Source organism: Coregonus lavaretus, assembly GCF_964263955.1.
Source record: "Coregonus lavaretus genome assembly, contig: HAP1_SCAFFOLD_517, whole genome shotgun sequence".
Taxonomy (NCBI): domain Eukaryota; kingdom Metazoa; phylum Chordata; class Actinopteri; order Salmoniformes; family Salmonidae; genus Coregonus; species Coregonus lavaretus.
The window spans coordinates 298,733-323,062 of record NW_028158141.1 but is presented as its reverse complement, the minus strand read 5'-3'; the positions used below and the strand labels follow the sequence as shown (position 1 = coordinate 323,062).

Genomic DNA, 24,330 nt, shown 5'->3' with positions numbered 1-24,330 from the left:
TATGTTGTAATATATTGTAACTAAAGTGACCTTGCTATATATGATGTAATATATTGTAACTATAGTGACCTTGGTATATATATATTGTAATATATTGTAACTATAGTGACCTTGGTATATATGTTGTAATATATTGTAACCATAGTGACCTTGGTCTATATATATTGTAATATATTGTAACCATAGTGACCTTGGTCTATATATGTTGTAATATATTGTAACTATAGTGACCTTGCTATATATGATGTAATATATTGTAACTATAGTGACCTTGGTATATATGTTGTAATTTATTATAACTATAGTGACCTTGCTATATATGATGTAATATATTGTAACCATAGTGACCTTGGTATATATATATTGTAATATATTGTAACTATATTGACCTTGCTATATATGTTGTAATATATTGTAACTATAGTGACCTTGCTATATATGTTGTAATATATTGTAACCATAGTGACCTTGGTATATATATGTTGTAATATATTGTAACTATAGTGACCTTGCTATATATGATGTAATATATTGTAACTATAGTGACATTGGTATATATGTTGTAATATATTGTAACTATAGTGACCCTGGTATATATATGTTGTAATATATTGTAACTATAGTGACCTTGGTATATATATGTTGTAATATATTGTAACTATAGTGACCTTGGTATATATGTTGTAATATATTGTAACTAAAGTGACCTTGCTATATATGATGTAATATATTGTAACTATAGTGACCTTGGTGTATATATATTGTAATATATTGTAACTATAGTGACCTTGGTATATATGTTGTAATATATTGTAACCATAGTGACCTTGGTATATATATATTGTAATATATTGTAACCATAGTGACCTTGGTATATATATGTTGTAATATATTGTAACTATAGTGACCTTGCTATATATGATGTAATATATTGTAACTATAGTGACCTTGGTATATATGTTGTAATTTATTATAACTATAGTGACCTTGCTATATATGATGTAATATATTGTAACCATAGTGACCTTGGTATATATATATTGTAATATATTGTAACTATAGTGACCTTGCTATATATGTTGTAATATATTGTAACTATAGTGACCTTGCTATATATGTTGTAATATATTGTAACTATAGTGACCTTGGTATATATATAGTAATATATTGTAACTATAGTGACCTTGGTATATATGTTGTAATATATTGTAACTATAGTGACCTTGGTATATATATATTGTAATATATTGTAACTATAGTGACCTTGGTATATATGTTGTAATATATTGTAACGATAGTGACCTTGGTATATATATATTGTAATATATTGTAACCATAGTGACCTTGGTATATTTATGTTGTAATATATTGTAACTATAGTGACCTTGCTACATATGTTGTAATATATTGTAACCATAGTGACTTTGGTATATATGTTGTAATATATTGTAACTATAGTGACCTTGGCATATATATGTTGTAATATATTGTAACTATAGTGACCTTGGTATATATACATTTACATTACATTTTAGTCATTTAGCAGACGCTCTTATCCAGAGCGACTTACAGGAGCAATTAGGGTTAAGTGCCTTGCTCAAGGGCACATTAACGTCATTTAGCAGACGCTCTTAGCCAGAGCGACTCACAAATTGGTGCGTTCACCCTATAGCCAGTGGGATAACCACTTTACAATTGGTGGGGGGGGGGGGGGGGGTAGAAGGATTCCTTTATCCTATCCCAGGTATTCCTTAAAGAGGTGGGGTTTCAAATGTCTCCGGAAGGTGGTGAGTGACTCCGCTGTCCTGGCGTCGTGAGGGAGCTTGTTCCACCATTGGGGTGCCAGAGCAGCGAACAGTTTTGACTGGGCTGAGCGGGAACTATGCTTCCGCAGAGGAAGGGGAGCCAGCAGGCCAGAGGTGGATGAGCGCAATGCCCTCGTTTGGGTGTAGGGACTGATCAGAGCCTGAAGGTACAGAGGTGCCGTTCCCCTCACTGCTCCATAGGCAAGCACCATGGTCTTGTAGCGGATGCGAGCTTCAACTGGAAGCCAGTGGAGTGTGCGGAGGAGGGGGGTGACGTGAGAGAACTTGGGAAGGTTGAACACCAGACGGGCTGCGGCATTCTGGATGAGTTGTAGGGGTTTAATGGCACAGGCAGGGAGGCCAGCCAACAGCGAGTTGCAGTAGTCCAGACGGGAGATGACAAGTGCGATATATATTGTAATATATTGTAACTATAGTGACCTTGGTATATATGTTGTAATATATTGTAACTATAGTGACCTTGGTATATATGTTGTAATATATTGTAACCATAGTGACCTTGGTATATATATATTGTAATATATTGTAACCATAGTGACCTTGGTATATTTATGTTGTAATATATTGTAACTATAGTGACCTTGCTATATATGTTGTAATATATTGTAACCATAGTGACCTTGGTATATATGTTGTAATATATTGTAACTATAGTGACCTTGGTATATATATGTTATAATATATTGTAACTATAGTGACCTTGGTATATATATATTGTAATATATTGTAACTATAGTGACCTTGGTATATATGTTGTAATATATTGTAACCATAGTGACCTTGGTATATATATATGTTGTAATATATTGTAACTATAGTGACCTTGGTATATATGTTGTAATATATTGTAACCATAGTGACCTTGGTATATATGTTGTAATATATTGTAACCATAGTGACCTTGGTATATATATATTGTAATATATTGTAACCATAGTGACCTTGGTATATATATATTGTAATATATTGTAACCATAGTGACCTTGGTATATATGTTGTAATATATTGTAACCATAGTGACCTTGGTATATATGTTGTAATATATTGTAACCATAGTGACCTTGGTATATATGTTGTAATATATTGTAACCATAGTGACCTTGGTATATATATATTGTAATATATTGTAACCATAGTGACCTTGGTATATATATGTTGTAATATATTGTAACTATAGTGACCTTGGTATATATGTTGTTATATATTGTAACTATAGTGACCTTGCTCACCAGAACGCTCATGATCTGCAGCTCCTTGAGGACAAAGTCCACCTTCTTCTGATTGGTCAGTGATGCCAGGACGGCGTTGTGACCCCGACAGGTCAACTTGGCATTATCATACGAGTCCTTGGCTGTGATGAACTTCAGACACGAGTTACCAACCAGGTGCCAGTTCTCACCACATATATTCTCTGGAGGGAGGAAGATAAATATTTCTATATTACAAAAATATATATATATATATATATATATATATATTCTCTAGACCAGGGTTTCCCAAAGTCGGTCCTGGGGGCCCCCCCTGGGTGCACGTTTTGGTTTGTGACCAACCACTACACAGCTGATTTAAATAATCAAAGCTTGAGGATGAGTTGGTTATTTGAATCAGCCGTGTAGTGCTCTGGCATAAATCAAAATGTTCACCCGGGGGGGGGGGGGCTGGACTGAGTTAGGGAAACCCTTCTCTAGAGGGAGGGCAGGACAAGACAGTTTAAACTTCTACTGATCAGGAACATAAACAGTAGAGAAAAAAACAGGAGATTGGCTATAAGGCAGGAGATTGGCTATGAGGCAGGAGATTGGCTATGAGGCAGGAGATTGGCTATGAGGCAGGAGATTGGCTATGTGGCAGGAGATTGGCTTTGTGGCAAGAGATTGGCTATGTGGCAGGAGATTGGCTATGTGGCAGGAGATTGGCTATGTGGCAGGAGATTGGCTATGTGGCAGGAGATTGGCTATGAGGCAGGAGATTGGCTATGTGGCAGGAGATTGGCTATGTGGCAGGAGATTGGCTATGTGGCAGGAGATTGGCTATGTGGCAGGAGATTGGCTATGAGGCAGGAGATTGGCTATGAGGCAGGAGATTGGCTATGAGGCAGGAGATTGGCTATGAGGCAGGAGATTGGCTATGAGGCAGGAGATTGGCTATGTGGCAGGAGATTGGCTATGAGGCAGGAGATTGGCTATGAGGCAGGAGATTGGCTATGTGGCAGGAGATTGGCTATGAGGCAGGAGATTGGCTATGTGGCAGGAGATTGGCTATGAGGCAGGAGATTGGCTATGTGACAGGAGATTGGCTATGTGGCAGGAGATTGGCTATGTGGCAGGAGATTGGCTATGTGGCAGGAGATTGGCTATGTGGCAGGAGATTGGCTATGTGGCAGGAGATTGGCTATGTGGCAGGAGATTGGCTATGTGACAGGAGATTGGCTATGTGGCAGGAGATTGGCTATGTGGCAGGAGATTGGCTATGTGGCAGGAGATTGGCTATGTGGCAGGAGATTGGCTATGTGGCAGGAGATTGGCTATGTGGCAGGAGATTGGCTATGTGGCAGGAGATTGGCTATGTGACAGGAGATTGGCTATGTGACAGGAGATTGGCTATGTGGCAGGAGATTGGCTATGTGGCAGGAGATTGGCTATGTGACAGGAGATTGGCTATGAGGTCAATTTCTATTGAATATGATTAATGATTCCTTAAGAAGAACCAAATCCCTACAATGAATAGTACAGTATACCGTTATTACTAATACATTAAAATATGAATTATTTAATAAGTTAACACTAATAAAACCATTACAGTTTTAATGAGAGATGTACAGTAGAATAAAGCAGTGCCCCCCCCCCCCCCTTATATTTTGAGTCACACAACTATTACATGAATAAACATTACACATTGCAAAATGTATATAATTGCAAGAAATGTAGCTTTAAAACTACACTTTCTTGGTTTCTGGGTTCTTACCAGGTAGAGAGATACACTCCTGGTTTCTGGGTTCTTACCAGGTAGAGAGATACACTCCTGGTTTCTGGGTTCTTACCAGGTAGAGAGATACACTCCTGGTTTCTGGGTTCTTACCAGGTAGAGAGATACACTCCTGGTTTCTGGGTTCTTACCAGGTAGAGAGATACACTCCTGGTTTCTGGGTTCTTACCAGGTAGAGAGATACACTCCTGGTTTCTGGGTTGTTTCTGGGTTCTTACCAGGTAGAGAGATACACTCCTGGTTTCTTACCAGGTAGAGAGATACACTCCTGGTTTCTGGGTTGTTTCTGGGTTCTTACCTGGTAGAGCGATACACTCCTGGTTTCTGGGTTGTTTCTGGGTTCTTACCTGGTAGAGCGATGCACTCCTGGTTTCTTACCAGGTAGAGAGATACACTCCTGGTTTCTGGGTTGTTTCTGGGTTCTTACCAGGTAGAGCAATGCACTCCTGGTTTCTTACCAGGTAGAGAGATACACTCCTGGTTTCTGGGTTGTTTCTGGGTTCTTACCAGGTAGAGAGATACACTCCTGGTTTCTGGGTTGTTTCTGGGTTCTTACCTGGTAGAGCGATACACTCCTGGTTTCTGGGCTGTTTCTGGGTTGTTACCTGGTAGAGCGATACACTCCTGGTTTCTGGGTTGTTTCTGGGTTGTTACCTGGTAGAGCGATGCACTCCTGGTTTCTGGGTTGTTTCTGGGTTGTTACCTGGTAGAGCGATGCACTCCTGGTTTCTGGGTTGTTACCTGGTAGAGCGATGCACTCCTGGTTCCGAGGTTCCCACTGGCAGTTCTGGTCCACACCACAGCTCTTACAGCTGGTCTTCTTGTTGCAGACGTATGATGGGTTGTCTTTGGGACAGACGTCATACTCCACTATGGCCCCCTGGGGTAGGAAGATACATTAACATACATGATGGGTTGTCTTTGGGACAGACGTCATACTCCACTATGGCCCCCTGGGGTAGGAGGACACATTAACATACATGATGGGTTGTCTTTGGGACAGACGTCATACTCCACTATGGCCCCCTGGGGTAGGAGGACACATTAACATACATGATGGGTTGTCTTTGGGACAGACGTCATACTCCACTATGGCCCCCTGGGGTAGGAAGACACGTCATACATTCACATACATACTGGTTGGAGGATTCCTGGATTTATTCCCTCCTGAATACAGGAATATTCACATTTATTTTGTGAAAGTTACCGGAATTTTGCAACCCTAATGTGTAAAAAGTCTATCTTACCTAAATGTAAAGTAACCCATCCCAGCCCAGTCTTACCGAGTCTATCTTACCTAAATGTAAAGTAACCCATCCCAGCCCAGTCTTACCGAGTCAATCTTACCTAAATGTAAAGTAACCCATCCCAGCCCAGTCTTACCGAGTCAATCTTACCTAAATGTAAAGTAACCCATCCCAGCCCAGTCTTACCGAGTCTATCTTACCTAAATGTAAAGTAACCCATCCCAGCCCAGTCTTACCGAGTCTATCTTACCTAAATGTAAAGTAACCCATCCCAGCCCAGTCTTACCGTGTCAATCTTACCTACCTTACCTTACAGTTTGAGCTCACGGAGACACACTGAACAGCACACCACTGGCAGCCGTTAGTATTGGCTGTACAGCTGTAGCAGTCAGTGTACTGGTCACAGCGATCGTTGTCAGCATCTACAATACAACCAGAGAGGACCTTTTTAAATCGATACTGTAGTAATAGTTTAGTACAATAATAGTATATTAGTAGTATAGTACTAGTATAGTATAGCAATAGTGTGGTATTGTATATTAGTAGTATAGTATATTAGAAGTATCATATTAGTAATAATGTAGTACTAATATAGTATAGTACTAGTATAGTATATCAATAGTGTAGTACTAATATAGTATAGTATATTAGTAGTTTATTATAGTAATAGTGTAATACTAATATAGTATATTACTAGTATAGTATAGCAATAGTATAGTACAAATTTTTTACATTTACATTTTTAGTCATTTAGCAGACGCTCTTATCCAGAGCGATTTACAGTTAGTGAGTGCATACATTTTCATACTAATATAGTATAGCAATAGTGTAGTACTAATATAGTATAGTATAGTATATTAGCAGTATAGTATATTAGTAGTATAGTACATTAGCAGTATAGTATATTAATAGTGTAGTACTAATATAGTATAGTATATTAATAGTGTAGTACTAATATAGTATAGCAATAGTGTAGTATGGTATATTAGTAGTATAGTATAGTACTAACATAGTATAGGCTGTATTGCTGTATTGCTGTAAGCATCTATGATCAACACAAAGGATGTAAACAGCCAATACTGGACATATGAGAGGGTTGATTGATGCTTCAATCTCCCCAACAACTAGAGAGATAGCTGAGACTCCCTCTCACACCATCAAGACATTATGTTTTTAATGACTTTTTAGAAAAAAGGGAAAAAAAGAAACCTTGACGTTTCGGCCGCTAACTGCATTTATCAGACTGAGAAAAATGAAAGAGAAAAGGACTATCTTGCGCTTCGGGGCATGAGGCTTCTGTGTGATCACACTCTCCGTAGTTGATGTGAGCAAGACCATTAAACAGGTCAACATTCACAAGGCTGCGGGGCCAGACGGATTACCAGGACGTGTACTCAGAGCATGCGCTACCAACTGGCAAGAGTCTTCACTGACATTTTCAACATGTCCCTGTCTGAGTCTCTAATACCAACATGTTTCAAGCAGACCACCGTAGTCCCCGTGCCCAAGGACACTAAGATAACCTGCCTAAATGACTACCGACGCGTAGCACTCACGTCCGTAGCTATGAAGTGCTTTAAAAGGCTGGTCATGGCCCACAGATGACACAATATCTATTGCACTCCATACTGCCCTATCCCACCTGGACAAGAGGAACACCTATGTGAGAATGCTGTTTGTTGACTACAGCTCAGCGTTCAACACCATAGTGCCCTCAAAGCTCACCACTAAGCTAAGGACCCTGGGACTAAACACTTCCCTCTGCAACTGGATCCTGGACTTCCTGATGGGCCGCCCCCAGGTGGTAAGGGTAGGAAACAACACATCTGCCACGCTGATCCTCAACATGGGGCCCCTCAGGGGTTTGTGCTCAGTCCCCTCCTGTACTCCCTGTTCACCCATGACTGCGTGGCCAAGAACGACTCCAAACCCATCATTAAGTTCGCCGACAACACAACAGTGGTAGGCCTGATCACCAACAACGATGAGACAGCCTATAGGGAGGAGGTCAGAGACCTGACCATGTGGTGCCAGGACAACAACCTCTACCTCAACGTGATCAAGACAAAGGAGCTGATCATGGATTACAGGAAAAGGAGGGCTGAGCACGCCCCCATTCTCATCGACGGTGCTGTAGTGGAGCAGGTCGAGAGTTTCAAGTTCCTTGGTGTCCACATCACCGACAAACTATCATGGTCCAAGCACACCAAGACAGTCGTGAAGAGGGCACGACAAAGCCTATTCCCCCTCAGGAGACTGAAAAGATTTGGCATGGGTCCTCAGATCCTCAAAAAGCTCTACAGCTGCACCATCGAGAGCATCCTGACTGGTTGCATTACCGCCTGGTATGGCAACTGCTTGGCATATAACCGCAAGGCGCTACAGAGGGTAGTGTAATCATATGCTATTGTTAGCATTGAGGTGGTGTGCCCTAGTAGGAAGTCCACTGTGTGCAGCTCAGCATGCACTAATAGAAAAGCATGTCTACCTCTGCTAAGCTTCCCAGTAAAGCAAGAAAAACAATTAAGCATCCCAGAAAAGTGTTAAAAATAGCCCACGTTAACATCTGTAGCTTAAGAAACAAGGTTCATGAAATAACAGATGACATTCATATTCTGACAATCTCTGAAACTCACTTAGATAATACCTTTTGATTATACAGTGGAAGTAATACAAGGTTATAAGATCTACAGAAAATACAGAAATGCCAATGGTGGAGGTGTTGCTGTTTATATTCAGAACCACATTCCTGTGAAGATTAGAGAGGATCTCATGTTAAATACTGTTGAAGTAATATGGCTACAGGTTCATCTGCCTCACCTAAAGCCAATTCTGGTGGGAAGCTGCTATAGACCACCAAGTGCTAACAGTCAGTATCTGGATAACGTGTGAAATGCTTGATAATGTATGTGATAGCAACAGAGAGGTAGACTTTATGGGTGTCTAAAAAAAATTATGTATGCATTCACTAACTGTAAGTCGCTCTGGATAAGTCTGCTAAATGACTAAAATGTAAAAAATGTAAAATGTAAAATGTAATTATTAGTTTTTTTTACTTTAGTTTATTTAGTAAATATTTTCTAAACTCCTATTTATCTTAAACCTGCATTGGTTAAGGGCTTTTCACTGTAAGGTCTACACCTGTCGTATTCGGCGCATGTGAAAAATACATTTGATTTGATTTTGATTTGATATCTACCACCATAACAGCATTTCTCCTCCACCAGCTAGAACAGGGGGTTTGTATAAGCCATCAGATCATTTGAGACACAGCCCTGTATATTATATTAGATATGAACAGGGTGCTGTCTGACTGTTGGAGTCCTGTACTAGATATGAACAGGGTGCTGTCTGACTGTTGGAGTCCTGTACTAGATATGAACAGGGTGCTGTCTGTCTGTTGGAGTCCTGTAGTAGATATGAACAGGGTGCTGTCTGTCTGTTGGAGTCCTGTACTAGATGTGAACAGGGTGCTGTCTGACTGTTGGAGTCCTGTACTAGATGTGAACAGGGTGCTGTCTGACTGTTGGAGTCCTGTACTAGATATGAACAGGGTGCAGTCTGTCTGTTGGAGTCCTGTAGTAGATATGAACAGGGTGCTGTCTGTCTGTTGGGAGTCCTGTACTAGATATGAACAGGGTGCAGTCTGTCTGTTGGGTGTCCTGTACTAGATATGAACAGGGTGCAGTCTGTCTGTTGGAGTCCTGTACTAGATATGAACAGGGTGCTGTCTGACTGTTGGAGTCCTGTACTAGATATGAACAGGGTGCTGTCTGACTGTTGGGAGTCCTAAACTAGATATGAACAGGGTGCAGTCTGTCTGTTGGGAGTCCTGTACTAGATATGAACAGGGTGCTGTCTGACTGTTGGAGTCCTGTAGTAGATATGAACAGGGTGCAGTCTGTCTGTTGGAGTCCTGTAGTAGATATGAACAGGGTGCTGTCTGACTGTTGGAGTCCTGTAGTAGATATGAACAGGGTGCTGTCTGACTGTTGGAGTCCTGTACTAGATATGAACAGGGTGCTGTCTGACTGTTGGGAGTCCTGTACTAGATATGAACAGGGTGCAGTCTGTCTGTTGGGAGTCCTGTACTAGATATGAACAGGGTGCTGTCTGTCTGTTGGAGTCCTGTAGTAGATATGAACAGGGTGCAGTCTGTCTGTTGGAGTCCTGTACTAGATATGAACAGGGTGCTGTCTGTCTGTTGGGAGTCCTGTACTAGATATGAACAGGGTGCTGTCTGTCTGTTGGAGTCCTGTACTAGATATGAACAGGGTGCAGTCTGTCTGTTGGAGTCCTGTACTAGATATGAACAGGGTGCTGTCTGACTGTTGGGAGTCCTGTACTAGATATGAACAGGGTGCAGTCTGTCTGTTGGAGTCCTGTACTAGATATGAACAGGGTGCAGTCTGTCTGTTGGAGTCCTGTACTAGATATGAACAGGGTGCTGTCTGACTGTTGGGAGTCCTGTACTAGATATGAACAGGGTGCAGTCTGTCTGTTGGAGTCCTGTACTAGATATGAACAGGGTGCAGTCTGTCTGTTGGAGTCATGTACTAGATATGAACAGGGTGCTGTCTGACTGTTGGAGTCCTGTAGTAGATATGAACAGGGTGCTGTCTGACTGTTGGAGTCCTGTACTAGATATGAACAGGGTGCTGTCTGACTGTTGGGAGTCCTGTACTGTATATGAACAGGGTGCTGTCTGACTGTTGGGAGTCCTGTACTAGATATGAACAGGGTGCAGTCTGTCTGTTGGGAGTCCTGTACTAGATATGAACAGGGTGCTGTCTGACTGTTGGAGTCCTGTAGTAGATATGAACAGGGTGCAGTCTGTCTGTTGGAGTCCTGTAGTAGATATGAACAGGGTGCTGTCTGACTGTTGGAGTCCTGTAGTAGATATGAACAGGGTGCTGTCTGACTGTTGGAGTCCTGTACTAGATATGAACAGGGTGCTGTCTGACTGTTGGGAGTCCTGTACTAGATATGAACAGGGTGCAGTCTGTCTGTTGGGAGTCCTGTACTAGATATGAACAGGGTGCTGTCTGTCGTTGGGAGTCCTGTACTAGATATGAACAGGGTGCAGTCTGTCTGTTGGGAGTCCTGTAGTAGATATGAACAGGGTGCTGTCTGTCTGTTGGAGTCCTGTACTAGATATGAACAGGGTGCTGTCTGACTGTTGGAGTCCTGTACTAGATATGAACAGGGTGCTGTCTGACTGTTGGAGTCCTGTACTAGATATGAACAGGGTGCTGTCTGTCTGTTGGAGTCCTGTACTAGATATGAACAGGGTGCTGTCTGTCTGTTGGAGTCCTGTACTAGATATGAACAGGGTGCAGTCTGTCTGTTGGAGTCCTGTACTAGATTTGAACAGGGTGCAGTCTGTCTGTTGGAGTCCTGTAATAGATATGAACAGGGTGCTGTCTGACTGTTGGAGTCCTGTACTAGATATGAACAGGGTGCAGTCTGTCTGTTGGAGTCCTGTACTAGATTTGAACAGGGTGCAGTCTGTCTGTTGGAGTCCTGTAATAGATATGAACAGGGTGCTGTCTGACTGTTGGAGTCCTGTACTAGATATGAACAGGGTGCTGTCTGACTGTTGGAGTCCTGTACTAGATATGAACAGGGTGCTGTCTGACTGTTGGAGTCCTGTACTAGATGTGAACAGGGTGCTGTCTGACTGTTGGAGTCCTGTAATAGATATGAACAGGGTGCTGTCTGACTGTTGGAGTCCTGTACTAGATATGAACAGGGTGCTGTCTGACTGTTGGAGTCCTGTACTAGATATGAACAGGGTGCTGTCTGACTGTTGGAGTCCTGTACTAGATATGAACAGGGTGCTGTCTGACTGTTGGAGTCCTGTACTAGATATGAACAGGGTGCTGTCTGACTGTTGGAGTCCTGTACTAGATGTGAACAGGGTGCTGTCTGACTGTTGGAGTCCTGTAATAGATATGAACAGGGTGCTGTCTGACTGTTGGAGTCCTGTACTAGATATGAACAGGGTGCTGTCTGACTGTTGGAGTCCTGTACTAGATATGAACAGGGTGCTGTCTGACTGTTGGAGTCCTGTACTAGATATGAACAGGGTGCTGTCTGACTGTTGGAGTCCTGTAGTAGATATGAACAGGGTGCTGTCTGACTGTTGGAGTCCTGTACTAGATATGAACAGGGTGCAGTCTGTCTGTTGGAGTCCTGTACTAGATATGAACAGGGTGCTGTCTGTCTGTTGGAGTCCTGTACTAGATATGAACAGGGTGCTGTCTGACTGTTGGGAGTCCTGTAGTAGATATGAACAGGGTGCTGTCTGACTGTTGGAGTCCTGTACTAGATATGAACAGGGTGCTGTCTGACTGTTGGGAGTCCTGTACTAGATATGAACAGGGTGCAGTCTGTCTGTTGGGAGTCCTGTACTAGATATGAACAGGGTGCTGTCTGACTGTTGGAGTCCTGTAGTAGATATGAACAGGGTGCAGTCTGTCTGTTGGAGTCCTGTAGTAGATATGAACAGGGTGCTGTCTGACTGTTGGAGTCCTGTAGTAGATATGAACAGGGTGCTGTCTGACTGTTGGAGTCCTGTACTAGATATGAACAGGGTGCTGTCTGACTGTTGGGAGTCCTGTACTAGATATGAACAGGGTGCAGTCTGTCTGTTGGGAGTCCTGTACTAGATATGAACAGGGTGCTGTCTGTCTGTTGGAGTCCTGTAGTAGATATGAACAGGGTGCAGTCTGTCTGTTGGAGTCCTGTACTAGATATGAACAGGGTGCTGTCTGTCTGTTGGGAGTCCTGTACTAGATATGAACAGGGTGCTGTCTGTCTGTTGGAGTCCTGTACTAGATATGAACAGGGTGCAGTCTGTCTGTTGGAGTCCTGTACTAGATATGAACAGGGTGCTGTCTGACTGTTGGGAGTCCTGTACTAGATATGAACAGGGTGCAGTCTGTCTGTTGGAGTCCTGTACTAGATATGAACAGGGTGCAGTCTGTCTGTTGGAGTCCTGTACTAGATATGAACAGGGTGCTGTCTGACTGTTGGGAGTCCTGTACTAGATATGAACAGGGTGCAGTCTGTCTGTTGGAGTCCTGTACTAGATATGAACAGGGTGCAGTCTGTCTGTTGGAGTCATGTACTAGATATGAACAGGGTGCTGTCTGACTGTTGGAGTCCTGTAGTAGATATGAACAGGGTGCTGTCTGACTGTTGGAGTCCTGTACTAGATATGAACAGGGTGCTGTCTGACTGTTGGGAGTCCTGTACTGTATATGAACAGGGTGCTGTCTGACTGTTGGGAGTCCTGTACTAGATATGAACAGGGTGCAGTCTGTCTGTTGGGAGTCCTGTACTAGATATGAACAGGGTGCTGTCTGACTGTTGGAGTCCTGTAGTAGATATGAACAGGGTGCAGTCTGTCTGTTGGAGTCCTGTAGTAGATATGAACAGGGTGCTGTCTGACTGTTGGAGTCCTGTAGTAGATATGAACAGGGTGCTGTCTGACTGTTGGAGTCCTGTACTAGATATGAACAGGGTGCTGTCTGACTGTTGGGAGTCCTGTACTAGATATGAACAGGGTGCAGTCTGTCTGTTGGGAGTCCTGTACTAGATATGAACAGGGTGCTGTCTGTCTGTTGGGAGTCCTGTACTAGATATGAACAGGGTGCAGTCTGTCTGTTGGGAGTCCTGTAGTAGATATGAACAGGGTGCTGTCTGTCTGTTGGAGTCCTGTACTAGATATGAACAGGGTGCTGTCTGACTGTTGGAGTCCTGTACTAGATATGAACAGGGTGCTGTCTGACTGTTGGAGTCCTGTACTAGATATGAACAGGGTGCTGTCTGTCTGTTGGAGTCCTGTACTAGATATGAACAGGGTGCTGTCTGTCTGTTGGAGTCCTGTACTAGATATGAACAGGGTGCAGTCTGTCTGTTGGAGTCCTGTACTAGATTTGAACAGGGTGCAGTCTGTCTGTTGGAGTCCTGTAATAGATATGAACAGGGTGCTGTCTGACTGTTGGAGTCCTGTACTAGATATGAACAGGGTGCAGTCTGTCTGTTGGAGTCCTGTACTAGATTTGAACAGGGTGCAGTCTGTCTGTTGGAGTCCTGTAATAGATATGAACAGGGTGCTGTCTGACTGTTGGAGTCCTGTACTAGATATGAACAGGGTGCTGTCTGACTGTTGGAGTCCTGTACTAGATATGAACAGGGTGCTGTCTGACTGTTGGAGTCCTGTACTAGATGTGAACAGGGTGCTGTCTGACTGTTGGAGTCCTGTAATAGATATGAACAGGGTGCTGTCTGACTGTTGGAGTCCTGTACTAGATATGAACAGGGTGCTGTCTGACTGTTGGAGTCCTGTACTAGATATGAACAGGGTGCTGTCTGACTGTTGGAGTCCTGTACTAGATATGAACAGGGTGCTGTCTGACTGTTGGAGTCCTGTACTAGATATGAACAGGGTGCTGTCTGACTGTTGGAGTCCTGTACTAGATGTGAACAGGGTGCTGTCTGACTGTTGGAGTCCTGTAATAGATATGAACAGGGTGCTGTCTGACTGTTGGAGTCCTGTACTAGATATGAACAGGGTGCTGTCTGACTGTTGGAGTCCTGTACTAGATATGAACAGGGTGCTGTCTGACTGTTGGGAGTCCTGTAGTAGATATGAACAGGGTGCTGTCTGTCTGTTGGAGTCCTGTACTAGATATGAACAGGGTGCAGTCTGTCTGTTGGAGTCCTGTACTAGATATGAACAGGGTGCTGTCTGTCTGTTGGGAGTCCTGTACTAGATATGAACAGGGTGCTGTCTGTCTGTTGGAGTCCTGTACTAGATATGAACAGGGTGCAGTCTGTCTGTTGGAGTCCTGTAGTAGATATGAACAGGGTGCTGTCTGACTGTTGGAGTCCTGTACTAGATATGAACAGGGTGCAGTCTGTCTGTTGGAGTCATGTACTAGATATGAACAGGGTGCTGTCTGTCTGTTGGAGTCCTGTAGTAGATATGAACAGGGTGCTGTCTGACTGTTGGAGTCCTGTACTAGATATGAACAGGGTGCAGTCTGTCTGTTGGAGTCCTGTACTAGATATGAACAGGGTGCTGTCTGACTGTTGGAGTCCTGTACTAGATATGAACAGGGTGCTGTCTGACTGTTGGAGTCCTGTACTAGATATGAACAGGGTGCTGTCTGACTGTTGGAGTCCTGTACTAGATATGAACAGGGTGCTGTGGGGAGGAGTTAGCCTTGACGAAGCAGCAGCATGAGAGAGCAGCAGAAGAGCCAGCCTGCAGTAACGTCCTGATAACACACACACTAGATATACTGCACTGCACACACACACACACACACACACACACACACTTACAAAGACTAGGGCTGGGTGTCGACATCACCATCATGATGGTATTTTAAGATATTTTAGCTTTTTGAATAATACAAGTTCTAAATTTGCTTCATGAGTAGTGTATTATAGTAGTAGTAGTGTATTATAGTAGTAGTAGTGTATTATAGTAGTAGTAGTGTATTATAGTAGTAGTAGTAGTAGTAGTGTATTATAGTAGTAGTAGTAGTGTATTATAGTAGTAGTAGTGTATTATAGTAGTAGTAGTGTATTATAGTAGTAGTAGTGTATTATAGTAGTGGTAGTGTATTATAGTAGTAGTAGTGTATTATAGTAGTAGTAGTAGTGTATTATAGTAGTAGTAGTAGTGTATTATAGTAGTAGTAGTAGTAGTGTATTATAGTAGTAGCAGTAGTGTATTATAGTAGTAGCAGTAGTGTATTATAGTAGTAGTAGTAGTGTATTATAGTAGTAGTAGTGTATTATAGTAGTAGTAGTGTATTATAGTAGTAGTAGTGTATTATAGTAGTAGTAGTGTATTATAGTAGTAGTAGTAGTGTATTATAGTAGTAGTAGTGTATTCTAGTAGTAGTAGTGTATTCTAGTAGTAGTAGTGTGTTATAGTAGTAGTAGTGTATTATAGTAGTAGTAATGTATTATAGTAGTAGTAGTGTATTATAGTAGTAGTAGTAGTGTGTTATAGTAGTAGTAGTGTGTTATAGTAGTAGTAGTATGTTATAGTAGTAGTAGTGTATTATAGTAGTAGTAGTGTATTATAGTAGTAGTAGTAGTGTATTATAGTAGTAGTAGTGTATTATAGTAGTAGTAGTGTATTATAGTAGTAGTAGTGTACTATAGTAGTAGTAGTGTATTATAGTAGTAGTAGTGTATTATAGTAGTAGTAGTGTATTATAGTAGTAGTAGTGTATTATAGTAGTAGTAGTGTACTATAGTAGTAGTAGTGTACTATAGTAGTAGTAGTGTATTATAGTAGTAGTAGTGTGTTATAGTAGTAGTAGTAGTAGTGTATTATAGTAGTAGTAGTGTGTTATAGTAGTAGTAGTGTATTATAGTAGTAGTAGTGTATTATAGTAGTAGTAGTGTGTTATAGTAGTAGTAGTGTATTATAGTAGTAGTAGTGTATTATAGTAGTAGTAGTAGTGTATTATAGTAGTAGTAGTGTATTATAGTAGTAGTAGTGTATTATAGTAGTAGTAGTGTATTATAGTAGTAGTAGTGTACTATAGTAGTAGTAGTAGTGTATTATAGTAGTAGTAGTGTATTATAGTAGTAGTAGTGTATTATAGTAGTAGTAGTGTATTATAGTAGTAGTAGTGTATTATAGTAGTAGTAGTGTACTATAGTAGTAGTAGTGTATTATAGTAGTAGTAGTGTATTATAGTAGTAGTAGTGTGTTATAGTAGTAGTAGTAGTAGTGTATTATAGTAGTAGTAGTGTGTTATAGTAGTAGTAGTGTATTATAGTAGTAGTAGTGTATTATAGTAGTAGTAGTGTATTACCACCGGGTGGCAACATACAGTACCAGTCAAAAGTTTCACCTTCCAACAGGACAACGACCCTAAGCACACAGCCAAGACAACACAGGAGTGGCTTCGGGACAAGTCTCTGAATGTCTTTCAGTGGCCCGCCAGAGCCCGGACTTGAACCCAATCGAACATCTCTGGAGAGACCTGAAAATAGCTGTGCAGCGACGCGCCCCATCCAACCTGACAGAGCTTGAGAGGATCTGCAGAGAAGAATGGGTGAAACTCCCCAAATACAGGTGTGCCAAGCTTGTAGCGTCATACCCAAGAAGACTCGAGGCTGTAATCGCTGCCAAAGGTGCTTCAACAAAGTATTGGGTAAAGGGTCTGAATACTTATGTAAATGTGATATTTCCGTTTTTTTAATTTGAATAAATTTGCAGAAAATTCTAAAAACCTGTTTTCGCTTTGTCATTATGGGGTATTGTGTGTAGATTGATGAGGAAACTGTTTTTTTAAATCCACTTTAGAATAAGGCTATAACATAACAAAATGTGGAAAAAGTCAAGGGGTCCGAATACTTTTCGAATGCACTCTATATGGAAAATGTTTTATATACAAGGTAAAGTTGATAATTTCCTAACGAGGACATCAATCACTTTTGCTACTCCCAATGCATGGTGGAAGTGGGAGAAGAAGAGAAGCTCACTCCGAGCATGAAAATGATGTTCACCGTCTCAGTCACCACATCTCAACCCATACGACCACTTTCTGGAGCGGCACAGCGTTTTCCATCGAGAAAACACCAAATGATGGAATGTCTTGTGGAAGAATGGTCCAATAGAGTTCCAGACACTAGAATCTACGCCAAGGTGCATTGAAGCTGTTCTGGCTTGTGGTGGCCCAACGCCCTATTAAGACACTTTATGTTGGCGGTTCCATTCATTTTGGCAGTTACCTCTATATAATTTACACACACACACTTCAGCTCAGACAGATCCAGCTCAGAGAGGCCCGGCTCAGAGAGGCCCGGCTCAGAGAGGCCCTGCTCATGAACTCCATCAGCAGCAGATTTTAATTTAGAAATGGACAATGAATCAAACCGAATCGCACCGAATCATTTCGAACTAAAACATATCGTTCCTGTATCGTATCGGAGCCTATGTATCTAATCTTTGCGTATCGAATCATCTTGAAAGGGAAAGACGCACATCCCTACTAGCTAAGTTTTCTCCCGCTAAGTACATTGAGCTAGCCGGCTAGCTAGCGATTAGCATTAGCGGCTGACACGGTTTATTTGAGCCACAACTTTTGATGAAATTGATGAGAACTATTAGTACCAGATATGTGAAATGTTTTATATTTTGCTCATACAACCTTAGACATAAACTATTGCAATTCAAGATAATCCATAGGATTTACTAAACTACCAATTTATTTGTATTTTATGGCCATCAATTGGAAAGCGTCATACTCAATAACGAACTGGAGGGCTGAATTATGTAGTTACATTCCAGATTCTGTGTTTTATAAAGTTAAGCAAAAAAAAATAAAAAACACATGTTTGATCAAATCTGGAAACCTTATATACAGCTTTGACCTACTACAATAGCTACACTACATGACCAAAGGTATGTGGACACCTGCTCGTCGGACATCTCATTCATAAATCATGGTTAATAATATGGAGTTGGTCCCCCCCCCTTTGCTGCTATAACAGCCTCCACTCTTCTGGGAAGGCTTTCCACTAGATGTTGGAACATTGCTGCGGGGACTTGCTTCCATTCAGCCACAAGAGCATTAGTGAGGTCGGGCACTGATGTTGGGCGATTAGGCCTGGCTCGCAGCCGGCATTCCAATTAATCCCAGAGGTGTTTGATGGGGTTAAGGTCAGGGCTCTGTGCAGGCCAGTCAAGTTCTTCCACCAAACTATGTGACTTGTTAAGCACATTTTAACTTATTTAGGCTTGCTATAACAAATGGGTTGAATATTTATTGACTCAAGACATTTCAGCTGTTCATTTTGCATTAATTTGTAAAAATGTCTACTTGACACGATGGGGTATTGTGTGTAGACCAGTGACACAAAATCTAAATATAATCCATTTTAAATTCAGGCTGGAACACAACAAAACGTGGAAAAAGTAAAGGGGTGTGAATACTTTCTGAAGGCACTGTATAACCCAGTGGAGATATACCCTTCAGTATTGTAAAGTGGTTGTCCCACTGGCTATAAGGTGAATGCACCAATTTGTAAGTCGCTCTGGATAAGAGCGTCTGCTAAATGACGTAAATGTAAATGTTTCCAGGACCTGGGCCTTTATTTGGGACCTTCATCCGCTGACAGAGTTTAGCAGCATCACACATCTCTGTCTCTGAGCTTAGGAATCATATACATTACACCAGGACTTGCTTCATTATTTTCAAGTGACACAACATTTGATATTTCGTGGTAATTGTGTTTTGTCATAGTTCTCTCTTTGGGACTGTAAATCTCTTCATTAGCTAGCTAGCATAGCTACTAGCTAGGTAGCTAACACTGTTGTTTTTGAGCAGATCAAGCTAACGTTTGAGTAATTAAAAAACAAATATTGGATGGCTGTCGATCCTATTTATATGTAGCTAGCTAGGAATACGAGGAAGAGCAGGGTTTATTTTTAAGGGATAAGGATAGTAACTGTATGATGGTAAGTTAGAAGTTCGGTAGATAGACAGATCACCTACATGTTCTGGTTCCACAGGAAGCCAAGGCGGTCTGCTCATCCAGGGGTCCGGGGTTGGAGTCCCAGGGCAGGCAGGTCCCCAGGGTAGCGTTCCAGAGGCAGTGAACCCCCAGCCAGTTTGCTGCACAGACGGCAGCGTTGGGAGCGCTGGAGCAGCTTGCTGGTGTGTACATCAGAATGTCACTCATCAGGAGACTGTTGAACCCCCCGAACACGTACATTACACTGGAGGCGAGAGAGACAAAAAGACAGAGAGAGTGACAGAGAGAGTGAGAGAGTGAGAGAGAGAGAGAGAGAGAGAGAGAGAGTGAGAGAGTGAGAGAGTGAGAGAGTGAGAGAGTGAGAGAGAGAGAGAGAGAGAGAGAGAGACAGAGAGAGAGAGAGAGAGAGAGAGAGAGAGAGAGAGAGAGAGCGCGAGAGGGCCGTGGGGTGAGACAGGGATGCAACTTGAGCCCCACCCTCTTCAATGATGGGGAGAACAAGTATTTGATACACTGCCGATTTTGCAGGTTTTCCTACGGGGTCACCAGCCCTGGAGGATTATCGGAACTTACAGTACACCATCTGTCCCAGCTTACTGCACACCATCTGTCCCAGTTTACAGTACACCATCTGTCCCAGCTTACAGTACACCATCTGTCCCAGTTTACAGTACACCATCTGTCCCAGTTTACAGTACACCATCTGTCCCAGTTTACAGTACACCATCTGTCCCAGCTTACAGTACAACATCTGTCCCAGCTTACAGTACACCATCTGTCCCAGTTTACAGTACACCATCTGTCCCAGTTTACAGTACACCATCTGTCCCAGTTTACAGTACACCACCTGTCCCAGTTTACAGTACACCATCTGTCCCAGCTTACAGTACACCATCTGTCCCAGCTTACTGTACACCATCTGTCCCAGTTTACAGTACACCATCTGTCCCAGTTTACAGTACACCATCTGTCCCAGCTTACAGTACACCATCTGTCCCAGTTTACAGTACACCATCTGTCCCAGCTTACAGTACACCATCTGTCCCAGTTTACAGTACACCATCTGTCCCTCTGTCCAATTGGAAAGCGTCTCTGTACCTGACCAATCAGAGGGCGTCTCTGTACCTGTCACTGTAGACAGCTGTGTGTCCGAAGCGGTTGACATCATGGTGGAGGTCTGGTCTGGGAAGCACTGACCACTCATCACATGCTGAAGAGGAGAGGAGGAGGAGAAGAGAAGAGAGGAGGGGAGGGGAGGGGAGGGGAGGGGAGGGGAGGGGAGAGGAGGGGAGGGGAGAGGAGAGGAGAGGAGAGGAGAGGAGAGGAGAGGAGAGGAGAGGAGGAGGAGAAGAGAGGAGGGGAGGGGAGGGGAGGGGAGGGGAGAGGAGAGGAGGGGAGGGGAGGGGAGGGGAGAGGAGAGGAGAGGAGAGGAGAGGAGAGGAGAGGAGAGGAGAGGAGAGGAGAGGAGAGGAGAGGAGAGGAGAGAGGAGAAGAGAGGAGAAGAAGAGGAGAGGAGAAGAAGAGGAGAGGAGAGGAGAGGAGAGGAGAGAAGAAGAGGAGAGGAGAGAAGAGAGGACAGGAGTTACACATTTCTATCTGTTGTTCAATAAGGACACAGAGCATTTCTAGAAAAGGAAGAAAAGACATGAAGAATGAGGATCAAAAGAAGCAGATGTAGCTGTGTTCCTTCCCCGTGTTCCCTCCCCCTGTGTACCTTCCCTCCGTGTTCCTTCCTCGTGTTCCCTCCCCCTGTGTACCTTCCCTCCGTGTTCCTTCCTCGTGTTCCCTCCCCCTGTGTACCTTCCCTCCGTGTTCCTTCCTCGTGTTCCCTCCCCCTGTGTACCTTCCCTCTGTGTTCCTTCCCCGTGTTCCCTCCCCCTGTGTACCTTCCCTCCGTGTTCCTTCCTCGTGTTCCCTCCCCCTGTGTTCCTTCCCTCTGTGTTCCCTCCCCGTGTTCCTTCCCCCTGTGTTCCCTCCCCCTGTGTTCCTTCCCCCTGTGTTCCCTCCCCCTGTGTTCCCTCCCCCTGTGTTCCCTCCCTCTGTGTTCCTTCCCCCTGTGTTCCTTCCCCCTGTGTTCCCTCCCCCTGTGTTCCCTCCCCCTGTGTTCCCTCCCTCTGTGTTCCCTCCCTCTGTGTTCCCTCCCCCTGTGTTCCCTCCCCCTGTGTTCCCTCCCCCTGTGTTCCCTCCCTCTGTGTTCCTTCCCCCTGTGTTCCCTCCCTCCGTGTTCCTTCCTCGTGTTCCCTCCCCCTGTGTACCTTCCCTCCGTGTTCCTTCCCCGTGTTCCCTCCCCCTGTGTACCTTCCCTCCGTGTTCCTTCCTCGTGTTCCCTCCCCCTGTGTACCTTCCCTCCGTGTTCCTTCCCCCTTTGTTCCCTCGCCCTGTGTTCCTTCCCCCTGTGTTCCTTCCCCCTGTGTTCCCTCCCCCTGTGTGTCCTCCCCCTGTGTTCCTTCCCCCTGTGTTCCCTCCCCCTGTGTTCCTTCCCCCTGTGTTCCTTCCCCCTGTGTTCCCTCCCCCTGTGTTCCTTCCCCCTGTGTTCCCTCCCCCTGTTCCCTCCCCCTGTTTTCCTCCCCCTGTGTGTCCTCCCCCTGTGTTCCTTCCCCCTGTGTTCCCTCCCCCTGTGTTCCTTCCCCCTGTGTTCCCTCCCCCTGTGTTCCTTCCCCCTGTGTTCCCTCCCCCTGTGTTCCTTCCCCCTGTGTTCCTTCCCCCTGTGTGTCCTCCCCCTGTGTTCCCTCCCCCTGTGTTCCCTCCCCCTGTGTTCCCTCCCCCTGTGTTCCCTCCCTCTGTGTTCCCTCCCCCTGTGTTCCCTCCCACTGTGTTCCTTCCCCCTGTGTTCCCTCCCCCTGTGTTCCCTCCCCCTGTGTTCCCTCCCCCTGTGTTCCCTCCCCCTGTGTTCCTTCCCCCTGTGTTCCCTCCCTCTGTGTTCCCTCCCTCTGCGTTCCCTCCCTCTGCGTTCCCTCCCCCTGTGTACCTTCCCTCCGTGTTCCCTCCCCCTGTGTTCCCTCCCCCTGTGTTCCCTCCCTCTGCGTTCCCTCCCCCTGTGTTCCTTCCTGGTACTCTACAAGGCAAGTCTTTCTCTGCGGTACTACCGCTCTCTCTGGTGGTCCTGACTGCTGACAGCAGGTCTGAACTAACATCAGGAGAAACAGTCTTAAATCGTCTGTTCTGTTCTAATGACTTCAGCTCGTTAAGGGGGGACCATTAGTCCTCAGCCGTAATTACACTACAATTACTGAGCTGTCACCAGAGGCCCATTCTTCTGAGAGAGTTCTCAGGGATTATCGCCACGGCTGTGTACATCCCGCCCCAAGCCGACAGCAAAAAGCTCTCAAAGATCTTCATTGGACCCTGAACAACCTGGAGACCACATTCCCAGAGGCAGCGTTCTCACATTGTTGAGAACCGTACTCCCAAATTTTTACCAACACATTGACTGGCTAACTAGCGAAAATTCCACTCTTGACCACTGCTACACGCCTTTTCGACACGGGTATATGGCCCTCTCCCGTCCTCCTTTTGGCAAATCCGTCCATGACTCCATCTTACTTCTCCCCTACAACCAAAAACTCAAGAGGGAAGTTCCGGTGGTACAGCCGCAGCGTTGGTCCGGCCAATCAGAATTCACGCTGATCACGTGGACTGAAATATGTTCCGGGTCGCCTCTGGAGATAACATCAATGAATATTCCGACTCAGTCACAAGATTCATAAAAAAAATGCATAGATGACCTGATACCGATGGAGTCTTTGAAAACTAATCCGAATCAAAAACAGTGGATTGATAGCAGTCTTGTCTGAAAACAGAAGGAGAAAGATGCTGCTTATAAACACGGCAGGGTGACCGGGGATAATAGTTTGGGTAAACAGTACAAATACGACCTACACAGATTGATCAAGATGGTGGAACACAAGTATAGAGACAAAGAGGAGGAGGAATTCAGGGGTCGGACACAAGGCGTATGTGGTAGAAGCTCCTGACGATCACAGACTACAAAAAGAAACCCAGCAATGTCATGGACACCTACGCCGCCCTACCGGCTGAGTTAAACAGCTTTTTCTCAAGAGTCAGCACAGTGACCCTTAGCTGCCGAGGAGACAACGTGGCTACACTCACAGTCTCCACGGAGGACGTATGGAAGTCATTTAAACGTTTTAACCCTCGCAAGGATTCCGGCCCAGACGGCATCCCTAGCCGTGCCCTCAGAGCATGTGCAGACCAGCTGGCTGTTGTGTTCTGACATGTTTAATCTCTCTCTAGCTCAGGCCTCTATCCCCACCTGCTTCAAGATGTCCGCCATCATCCCCCTGCCCAAGAAAGGGAACGTAACTGAACTACTACCGACTAGTAGCACTCACTTCTGTCATCATGAAGCGCTTCGAGAGGCTAGTCAAAGACTATATCACCTCCTCCCTCCCCGACATGCTCGACCCTCTCCAATTCACCTCCCACCCCGACACGCTCGACCCTCTCCAATTCACCTACCGCCCCGACACTCCACCCTCTCCAATTCACCTCCCGCCCCGACACTCCAACCTCTCCAATTCACCTACCGCCCCGACACTCCACCCTCTCCAATTCACCTACCGCCCCGACACTCCACCCTCTCCAATTCACCTACGACCCCGACACTCCACCCTCTCCAATTCACCTACCGCCCGACACTCCACCCTCTCCAATTCACCTCCCGCCCCGACACTCCACCCTCTCCAATTCACCTACGACCCCGACACTCCACCCTCTCCAATTCACCTACC

General features: G+C 44.3%; 1 protein-coding gene across 1 annotated transcript in view; it reads right to left on the bottom strand.

Moving 5' to 3' along the window:
* LOC311124376 (attractin-like) overlaps positions 1 to 24,330 on the bottom strand; it is a gene marked incomplete at its 3' end in the record, with an annotated part of 141,431 nt that overhangs the window by 28,724 nt on the left and 88,377 nt on the right. Inside the window, exons 11-15 of the mRNA XM_084198537.1 lie at positions 20,705 to 20,789; positions 19,600 to 19,823; positions 6,368 to 6,480; positions 5,553 to 5,691; positions 3,056 to 3,237 (exon numbers count right to left, since the gene is read on the bottom strand). Of these exons, the coding sequence (XP_084054663.1) occupies positions 3,056 to 3,237; positions 5,553 to 5,691; positions 6,368 to 6,480; positions 19,600 to 19,823; positions 20,705 to 20,789 (743 nt within the window). The remainder of the gene's footprint in view (positions 1 to 3,055; positions 3,238 to 5,552; positions 5,692 to 6,367; positions 6,481 to 19,599; positions 19,824 to 20,704; positions 20,790 to 24,330) is intronic.